The sequence below is a fragment of the Raphanus sativus genome, chromosome 2 (genome assembly GCF_000801105.2).
Source record: "Raphanus sativus cultivar WK10039 chromosome 2, ASM80110v3, whole genome shotgun sequence".
In the NCBI taxonomy this organism is placed as follows: domain Eukaryota; kingdom Viridiplantae; phylum Streptophyta; class Magnoliopsida; order Brassicales; family Brassicaceae; genus Raphanus; species Raphanus sativus.
The window spans coordinates 29,074,132-29,084,591 of NC_079512.1; the positions used below are offsets into that span (position 1 = coordinate 29,074,132).

Below are 10,460 nucleotides of genomic sequence, written 5' to 3' on the forward strand. Positions count from 1 at the left end.
ACAAAAGTCTATACCATGAGCTTCACAGAAATCGAGCCAAACAAAGATAACGAAAGAGGAATTCAAATCTCTGAACGTGAATCCGTCTCTTAGATTATAATAGTTAATTTTATGCAATTCAAACTTTCTAGTTTATGAATATAAAAAACGAATACAAATAAAATTAAAAAAAGAATCTCAAAACTCTAACTTGTAATTTTTGGTCAAAAAAGAAACTTATAGTGGTCACCACTGGTGAAGAAAAAACTTGTTCCACCATGGAATACCTCTTATTTTCACGGTGAAGATAACAAAATTTATAATCGATGAGAAAAGAAAAGGAACAAGAAAATGAGAAGATTATCATTCCCGATATCCGAAAGCTCCAAATCTGGATTCAGATGCTAAATCCATGGATCCTACGAATTCCGAAGCCCCTACTGAAAATATGTTTTAAACTACCTTATTTGTATAAGTTTTTTAATTGTATAATTGAAGGGTCAGAATAATTATCATTAAAAATAACTTTGAATGGACAAAAACTCCTAAAATGATTTCAAAAGAACAATACACAAGTTTTTGTTTTTGTTCTTTTTAGCAAAATTCTTTTTTCTTATATATTGTTAGCTTTTGCAAACAAGAAAATACATTTGACATGTATAATAAGGCTCATTATGATGAAAAAAGGCTTATTATATTATCCTATCCACACACAGCAAAAAACAACTCTTATTATTTTTCCTTAGTTTGCAACACACCTCAGTGCCTCAGTCTATGTTGCATGGAAACTTCATCGGAGATGCGTTTCCCGCTTCGAAACCGGAATCGAAATCAGAATCTCGTGGAAATTCGTGGAACCTCACTTCCAAAACGCTTCTGAAATATTTTATTTAAAAACACATTGAGAGCTCATGCTTCTGTTTTTAAGACACAATGTTTTAAATCAATAAATTCCAAAAGTTAATAATAATGAAATAAAGAGAATAAAAATATACAAATATTAAAACTAATACTATAAATTATCTTTATGTACTAAGATTTTTATTAAAAATATAACATATATTCAAATATATTTTATCAATTATTTATGAAGTGCTAAATAATTAATATAATAATTTATTTAAACTTACTGTATGTATATTTTCACAGTTTTAATATGAAATTATTTCAAAATTATTATAAATGAATAAATTATTTATTTTAAATTTAAATCACATAATTATTAATCCTAGTTTTTTTAATCTTATATATATATATATATAGATATACGTTTCCAGCACATACCCACTTCCTAATTTTTTTTTGCTTCTGTGCTTCTATATGCTTTCGCTTTTACGTACCCACTTCCGTGTAACGTAATGCCTCACACAGGAAAATATATGATCAAACTGAGTCGATACAACTTCTCGTAAAAACGGATACGGCAAAGATGGTAAATAAAGACTTAACAGAGTGTGATTAAGTTTACAACACATGCATACCAAAGCAATCATTCTCCATTATAGATTCAAGATCTCTCTTTATTGCAGGCCAAGTTTATTATAGATCATGTTTCTTTAGAAGCACAAGAGAGAGATAGAGAGAGCTCTCTAAGCGGAGGCGTTAAAGGCTTTGTTCACGAAATTATCGACATATTCTTTCCTGTAAGACAACCAATAAAGTTTTCTTGTTATTGTAATGTTCGCTTAAGAGGAAACAAGCACAGAGTTAGTGCTTTTGATGAGTTGTAAAACAGTGGCAACTGTACCTTGCAGGAAGATGGTCGTGTGGACGATTGTATGGTGTCCACACCGGGCCACCCGCGAAAAGACGCATTGCCTGTTTGAAACCAGAGCTTTTTTTTTCAATTTTTCTCAAGTAAACAAAAACATATATGATAAATGGCAAAGCACATATGTAGTAGTAAGTTATGTAACCTTGATATAGTTGTCAGAATCCACGGTGAAGCGATGATAAATTCCAGCAGGAAAGACTATCATTCCTCCTTTCTTCACCCAAACTCTGATCCAAGCTTCGTTGCGATCCCTCACGTCAAAGTAGCCTATGTCCAAAACATTGAGCGAGGAGTAATGTAGATATTTTTTTTCAAGTAACGTAGCCAATAAAAAAAAGCACGTACCACTTCCTGCAACGCAGTAACGGATCTCTTCATCAGTGTGCAGATGTTCCTCGAAAAAGCTCTTAACTTTCTCTTCATAATTTTGAAGCTTCTCAGGGCATACCTCACAGAAGTCCTGAATTCAAAACTCAAAGCTGTAAAAACTTACTTGTCTTTCTTGTTCTGTTTACAAACTCAACTCTCAACCCAAACTCAAAGCTGTAAATCTACCCTTTAAAGAATCTGCCAAGACATCCTTAGTTATAATAAACCCACCCTTTCACTACTTTGACTACTAGTCAACCTTACAACAGCTAAATAATCTGTTAAATTCAGGCTTAGGCTAGATATGGTAGACCTATAGATAAAGCTTGAGCAGCTAAACATCTCCTTAAGGTAAACCCACTATGTGTCCCTATCAAAATCAAACATTTTTAGCACTCAATTCTAAGATATAATAAAGGGTCATGAGAATCACAAACCATGTAGGAGTAACCACCGGACTCGCGGATCTTTTTCAACTCCTCATCGGTTTCGTAGTGATCAGCATCAAGTCTCCAGCTAAGGACTCCAAGCTCTGCACAGAAACATTTTACATGAGAGAAGAGACAACAACAATATGTAAGAAGCAGAGAGAGAATGGCACAATATTAATAAAGACAAGAAAGAAAAACCTGCAAGTTTGTCGAGAGAGAGAAACTCTTTAGGATCCTTGTGGTGAGGAAGTCGCTGATCCTCTTGGTTATCATCCATGTACCATGCCTGAATCACGTCTTCTCTTTCATCCTTAACCAATATAACACACACACACACACACACAAGAAACATCATTTAGATGCTAAACCCCACAAACAAATAGAGAAATCGTCGATTGATTATCAAGGATGGTAGAAACGAATCAAACGAAATCATTAATCGATAAACCGGAACCTAACCGGAAAACAATCGGCGAGTGATAGAATATAAGAATATTCTCTAATTATTTCTGTTAATATTGTACGTAAATATCTCTTGTTATAACCATTTAGGCTATTTAACGCCTTGTACATACAATGAGAAATTCAGAGGAAATACAAACTCTTTCAGCGAGAAACAAATAAAAGAGCGGAGGAGAAGAGGATGATGATACCTTCAGGGCTTCAACCAACGTCGTCTTCGTTATGCGTTTGTTCCCTTCTTCGTCTCCTCAAAACCACGCGAATAGAATGAATATTTTCTTTTCCGAAAATAGGCTTCCAATGGATAATGCATAACAAAATATACAGATCAAATAGAACAAATGCAGATCATGCAGATCAAGCAGAACAAATATAGATCAAACTCGTTAAACTAATTTACGGTTATCATATTTAATTGAATGCATCGTTTTGAAATCCGGATTTGACATTGACTTAGTATTGCAACTAGATCAATGATCATAAAGATCCAACCGAGTTTTATATTTTAGTTTAATTTTAAATTAAATAACTATATATATATATTAACTATAAAATTATTTTTTATAATCTTTATATCATTGTAAGAATCTAAAAATGATATGAAAATAAAAGTAAGATTTTAAGTGATATGAAATATAATGAAAGCTAATTTATTTACATAGATATAAAAACATGAATTTTTAACAAGTTTGACCAGTTTTTGATTGTATTTACCTGTTTAACTCTAATCTGGTTTTAGCATAATTCAGAACCGGTTAGAAAAACAAATCACGGTCCGATCGGTCGGACCAGTACGGTTTTGAAAACATTGACCGAATGATTAAACATATGTAAACTAAATATCTAAACAAAAAATACAAATTATTATATCTAAAAAATAAATATTATTATTATAATAAATACAATAAAATTTTAAACATTATATAAAATTAAATATAATTACAATATATAATTGATGTCGGACTCATGTCAGTTTTTTTAAAAGTCCAAAACATAGCCGAATTAAAAATAATTCCAATTTACTCCGAGTTTAAAGTAAAAAAGAACGAAAACAAAAAAAAACCTGAAAGTTCAAGCTAAAACCTTATAAGCTTGGAAAATATTTAAGTAATTGAGATGTAATAATTTTTTTTTTCAAATTTTTAAAGAAGCATCGTTCAGGTTTTTGTAAATTTTGGTATTGGTTTCAGTTTTATAGTTTTGAATATGTTCTAGTTAGATTAACTAGTATATTTATATATTTTATAGCATACTAATATAATGTGTCAAATACTTTTTACAGAAAATTATGTTAAATTTATGAATATGTCAAGTAAATATATATAGGTGTTTAAAAATATATTTAAAAAGTAAGATTATTCTTAGATATACTGTGTTATCATCTGAAAATAATATTTCAAATATAAAATTTTAAAATTAAGATATAATACATTTTATAGCTATACAATAATCAATCTAAAACATTTGTATAAAGATATTTTCTAAAATATGTTTAATATGTGAGTGTTTTAAAAATTTAATAAGCATATAGATAAAAAAAATTTGCCATATATAAATAATTTGATATTTAGTTTAATGTTTTAAAACATAAATAATAACTTATCATGTTGATTTTTGAAACTAATAAGATATAAACTAATAAATATTTATAAAAAGACTATGCATGCACGGACAAACCATCTAGTATTTAGCATATATAAGAATTACATATATATCTTATTAAAATAGAAATACACTTTAAATTAACCATTAGATTTGCAAAATATTTACCTAATGCCACTGAAATAATTAAATAAAACTATTTTTAAGTAATCTTTGTTTTTTCCAAAATTAATGAAGTAATAGTCACTACTAATTATATGCTTTCCATGTTTTTCTCAAAATTAGTAAAATATTTTATAAATTAATTTCACAATAAATTCAGTATAAATCTTTTAACTTACATATTTCATATCAATATTATAAACATTAATGAACATCAATAATATACAGATAATATTTATGTAACAATATAAGTTACATTTTGTCTCATTCTCCCTCACAACTCATGTTACTATTTTTCTTTTAACAAATTCTTCTTCTTTACCAATTAAATTTATCACATGCACCATTATAAGTATTTTACCAACTTATCATATATATAAGATAATTTACTAGATATTATCATAAAATTTTGATCCACAAAAAAACATTTGTATGATACACGGATGATATTCTAAAAATGGTGATAATACAATTGACGTTTTACAAAATAAAATAAAATTAAACAATATAAACTATAAAATTATTATACTTATAAATATTTTTAAATAATTATTTAACACGAGTTAATTCTTAAATATATATTATCATTTAGACAAAATAAATAATTGTTTACAAAAATAAAAACAAACATTTGTAAAGGCATGGTTTAAATGTACACAAACTTAAGTTTATTTATAATTTCTTATCAGTTACATAAAAATATATTTTTATTTTATTTTCTTACAAACTAAATTTGATAGAAGTTTAACAATCATTTTATTTTCTTACAAATGTTATAACTAATGTATCATTTATAAATAGTATGCTAATTTATAATTGTCTATTTAATATTTTCATTTAAAATTTTTGTTAACTATATATCTTATACATGGATATTATTATATAAATATTAGATATTTTATATAATATCTAACATCGGTGATATATTTTACGCTATAACACAAAATATAAAATTAAGTACAAATATAATATTTATATTCACAAATACGACTATGTTTATAAATATATCATTAAATACAAACAAATTAAATATTTGCGTGGTCGTACGGAGTTCTGGTAAAGAACTACTTATGGAATGGTAAGATCAACCATTCAACATCATAAGGTGAGGTTACGAATTACACTACCATTAAGTCCGATTTGATTCAAACTTGCATCCACATTCTCGAATTTGATTCCACCATATGCTGAGGGCAACACATCACAACTCACTTGGGTCATCGAACTTCCTAATAGTGACTACACGGAAACAATACTAACTACAATGCACCGTGCGTGAGTGAGTTTAAAGATATCTAAATACCTTCGTAATCACCATTCTTCGAAACTATCCAGCTACCTCCGAAAGGCTCATCGAACGATTCACACGACACCTGAACAGAAAACGAGAAATCCATTTACTCTATCCGTTTCATTTTATTTGTTGTTCTAAGTTTATGCACACAGATTAAGAAAACATATGATTTTGTATATTTCTAAAATAAAAACACAATTATTTATAAACCTAACCGTATTTCAACCAATAAAAAAATAAAATGAAGTCTTTTTTTAATAAATTTTGCATTAAAACTCTAAAACAACAATTATTTTGAAACGGAAATTTCTCTACAACGACAATTAAATCGAAACGGAAGGAGTAAAATTTAATCACAGATCTACCAAAAACATTTTCCGTTTTTTTTCTTTTTTTTTTCTTTTTTGCTAAAATGTTAATATCATTAGAAATGAAAAAAGAACTTACAAAAAGAAAGTTCTAAGGGAATGTTTCCTAGGCAAAAAAATAAAACATGGAAACATTACTATAATCGATTAAGGTACACAAATGATACTCAGCCCAACCATTTAGACAAGAGAGAATTGAAGTTTTTTTTTCTTTCTAAAAATTACCGTCTGATCGTCGCAGTAGCAAAGCTTATGGAGCGAAACAAATGTTAAGATAAGCAAAAGGCCGAAAAATAGTTGCCGGTCTCTCATCATTGGAAAACCTCAGGATCTAAACGGAGATCAGATCGAAGAAGAGAGTAGAGTGTTTTTTTTTTGACCAAATGAGAGTAAAGTGTTTTTTTTTTTGACCAAATGAGAGTAGAGTGTTTTTTTTTTACCAAATGGGAGTAGAATGTTTATTTTCCCAAAATACTATACTTTTTTAGAATATATTTATTCAATCCCGTAGACTTTTTCACAATCCCGTAGACTCGGGTCGTGAAATATCAATTTGTTATTTCCACCAATGAGATCGCTTGCCATGGGATGGTAACCACTCATTAGCCGCCACGTCAGTTAAAAGCGCTCTCGAGTTATGTTTCTATTGTTAGGCTGGGCCTACTAAACAATTCTAGTGTCAATGGAAACTCAAAAGTTTTGGTATCAATAGAAAAAGAGGTCTCATTTTCAGAAGTGTCAACATTTACATAATACAGACCGGAAGAAAAATCCCCCGCCGTTCTCTCACTCTCTCTTTGTCTCTATGCTGAAACAAAGAACATTTCCGTCACTAACCTAACTCAAAACTACAGACCCGAAACAAAACAACAAAAAGAAAAAACAGATAATCGAGATCACAAGACTTCTCCTCCAGCTCATTCTTTAAGCCATGTTTCTTCCATACAATGAACATTCCTTGTCTGCTTTTGTATCCCTTATTTTCAAAGAACATCAAATGTTCTTCTTCTTCGTGTGATGAGCTTACCCCGGCTTTATGCATCGTGTTAGATATCTAGAAACACAATCGATGAGATTTTTGACGGAAAATCATTTGAACCATTTATCATTTTCAATATGATTGATTATCTTCTTACCTTCACAGTTTAGATCACAGTTCAGATCAACTGAGAGATTGGGGCTTCTTGTCTGGTTTTGAGCTGACTGGTGTTCTCCTCCTGTGCCGCCGCCACTAAGGTTTTGTGAATATGCAGCAGCGTTCATCAGTGGCTGACTACGATTCAGATACATGTCCAAGCTAGATGATCCCACTCCTGGAGCCTTCTTGGTCTTAAACAATCTTCTCCTCACAAAAAATAAAACACACACATTAGTATTCCCCCCGATCTTCCCCTAAGTATTTATAGATTGTTTCTTTGAAGATACCTATCCTTCTTCTTTTCACGATATCTTTGCAACGACACTTTTCTGTTCGCCTGACCCTCCGCATCTTCAGAAAGACCAACAAACACACACACAAGAACTACTATGGTTAGCATTCAACAGAAATTCCAGTTCATAATATCAACCAGAAGAAGCAAGTCAATTTTATCATCCTAAAGTGAACGCGAAGAGCATAGCATGTACAGGTGAAAGCAGGTGTTTAAGCATCACTAGAATAACAAGGTTTCTATATCTTTAAGGTAATGAGAGAGCACTGTTTTGTACCAGAATCACGAGAAGCATTTGCCTTCTCAAGGTCATAGTGGGAGTGCTCTACCATCTTTTCTGCAAAAATGAAATCAAAATAGAGTCACATTTTCATCAAATTATCTAATTATTAGTTCAAACTCGATTCCTAGATATAGAAAGTGGGATGGTTAAACTAGATGAATATCTTGGCACAAAAAAGGTGCCAACATCTGTCAGAAAAGCTGGAGAAGCAGGTCCATTCACTTTTCCAGTTTGATTAACACACATGGAAACAAAATCATTTCAAACTTTGAACCATCCATCTATCAACTGACAAAAGCTGACCTTTACTCACGGGCCTGGAAATCATTCTAGTAGAAGGAAAAACAGCATTTTCAGGAAAATCAATTGGATTGGCTGCAAAGTGCATGATTGACCGAGCCTGCAAACCAATGTACAGAGAGAGAGAGAGAGAGAGATGCATAATCAAAAACATTGCCATCAAGGTTTTCCATTTTAAAGGCAAGACACAATAATGTTACCTTTTCAGGTGGTACACCATCATATACATTAACTTTTCCATTATAGAATATCGTCATTTGCCCAGCCAGCGCACTTGTTTCTGCTGGGCTTCTGCTGTAAAAACATTACAGACACAAAATGTGTTTAAAACAACAACATTGGAGTAGCAAATTCGTTTATATGACAACAAAGCGAGACCATATATATTAAGCTTTCGTTTATACAGTACATGGACTAACCTAAAACTCATGTTATCATTGAAAAACATTGAGCAGTGGAGTAAGCAACATCAAGTAGCAATGACGAAAACGAGTCATTACAGAAACACCAAACAAAAAGACACAAAAAAAAGCCCCTATATGATCACACGAAACTCTCATGGAAAGGATGTGATTTTGATATATACAACCTAAGTACTCTCTGAACAACTTCACCATTGATTAAACACACATTCAGGGATATGATATCATCAAACCAACTAAACAAGATTCCAGTATACCTGGGAGAGAGAGACTTGTAGGTGTCTTTGTCGGCAACATAGTGAGGAGCAGAGCCACCGGAGAACTCAGCTGATCTGGGAGAATCTCTCCTTGGGCATGGGCCATCATCTTCCTGAAAAGGAATCTGGCCACAAGCTCCCAGCTCGTTGCTTGGCTCTGTCGAGGGTGTGGTGACCTGTCCGTCAACATAAAAATCAGCACAAAGAGACCAAGGAACCAAAAAATCGAAGTAGATTTAAAAGCTCACGCGAGAGGGAAGTGGAGGGTGAGAAACGAGGATCTTGCGGAGGATGCCGGCGCCGGAGTCGTCGCCGGGGGGCTCAAAGAGAGCTTTGAGGGATAAAACTTGCTGGATCGCCTGGGATTTGTTCCACGAAGGTCTTCGCATTCCTGTTACGACACGTGTCAGCCGCCATTCTCTTGGGAGAAAGAGAAAAAAAAAAACGAAAAAAGCTCCACCAAAGAGAGAGAGAAGAGAGAGAGGAAATTCAAAAAAACGAATTAAACAAAAATCAGAGAGGATCTTCTTCATCTTCCAAGGAGGGAAACCTAAACCTTTCTCCTTGAGGAATTTGCGGCAATCCTCGCGTGTTAGCTGAGAAATGTCCTCTTCCGTCAGTAGCTTCAGAGGCTTCTCCAGTATTGACTTCGCCGATGGCGCTCCTCCTCCTCCTCCTCCTCCTCCTTCCATCATCTCCTTTCTCAGATTCCGGAGCTTCACCGCCGGGAGGGAGAGCAGTTGCGTTCTCTTTTTCTGTGTATATTTTAATAATTGAGGGCAAAATCAGGAGAGAGCGTGAGAGAGAGAGAGAGAGAGAGAGAGAGAGAAGAAAAAAGAGTGATGAGGGGGTCTATAATAGTGAGTCTATGGGCTTTGAGTTTGGGGGAATGGTTAGCGAAGCTCCCTAGACTGCCACGTCGGATTTGTATCTTTTCTCTAACCTAATCATCCCCCTTCTTCTGTAATCCAGTTATTACTGTTAATTTTGGTTATTTTATGAACAGGAGAACCCAACTAAATCTAAACACAGTAACTTATTAAAGAGCTTTTATTCGATCTATAGTTTGGAGTAATTTGATTTTTTTTTATAACCATTTCTGTGAATTGGGGACAGAAATGGGGAATTTAAAATGATTTTTGCTTCAACTATTCTAGAATTTGTATTATTTTAACTAAAATTTTCTACTCAAAACTTTTTTAATACGACTTGAAAACTTCTAAAATTTAAAATTTAAATTGTTTTAATAATAATGGATTTCAAAATAGTTTATAAATGTTAAGTTTGATAAAAATATATTTTAAAAAATGTTATTTGAATAACAGTG

General features: G+C 32.0%; 2 protein-coding genes across 10 annotated transcripts; both read right to left on the reverse strand.

Annotated features, from left to right (window-relative positions):
- Positions 1 to 1,330: 1,330 nt before the first annotated feature.
- LOC108842751 (acireductone dioxygenase 2) lies at positions 1,331 to 6,886 on the reverse strand. Of its 8 annotated transcripts, none has more exons than XM_018615764.2 (10): positions 6,667 to 6,886; positions 6,083 to 6,152; positions 5,907 to 5,966; positions 3,207 to 3,250; positions 2,752 to 2,863; positions 2,560 to 2,654; positions 2,099 to 2,213; positions 1,896 to 2,020; positions 1,727 to 1,797; positions 1,331 to 1,620 (listed from the first exon to the last, which is right to left on the reverse strand). In XM_018615764.2, the coding sequence occupies exons 1-10, from the start codon at positions 6,754 to 6,756 to the stop codon at positions 1,569 to 1,571; spliced, it is 834 nt and encodes a 277-aa protein (XP_018471266.1). In that variant the 5' UTR covers positions 6,757 to 6,886; the 3' UTR covers positions 1,331 to 1,568. The 8 variants fall into 8 exon arrangements, with proteins under 8 accessions (XP_018471266.1, XP_018471265.1, XP_018471264.1 ...); XM_018615763.2 differs by having other exon boundaries at positions 3,207 to 3,253; XM_018615762.2 differs by having other exon boundaries at positions 3,207 to 3,259.
- Positions 6,887 to 7,126: 240 nt separating this feature from the next.
- LOC108828244 (protein TIFY 4B) lies at positions 7,127 to 9,971 on the reverse strand. 2 transcript variants are annotated; one of them, XM_018601871.2, is made up of 9 exons: positions 9,690 to 9,971; positions 9,382 to 9,524; positions 9,134 to 9,309; positions 8,655 to 8,748; positions 8,458 to 8,554; positions 8,149 to 8,208; positions 7,867 to 7,930; positions 7,578 to 7,780; positions 7,127 to 7,495 (listed from the first exon to the last, which is right to left on the reverse strand). In XM_018601871.2, exons 1-9 carry the CDS (start codon positions 9,826 to 9,828, stop codon positions 7,488 to 7,490), a joined length of 984 nt encoding a protein of 327 aa, XP_018457373.1. In that variant the 5' UTR covers positions 9,829 to 9,971; the 3' UTR covers positions 7,127 to 7,487. The 2 variants fall into 2 exon arrangements, with proteins under 2 accessions (XP_018457373.1, XP_018457380.1); XM_018601878.2 differs by having other exon boundaries at positions 8,655 to 8,745; positions 9,690 to 9,970.
- Between the last annotated feature and the right edge of the window lie 489 nt (positions 9,972 to 10,460).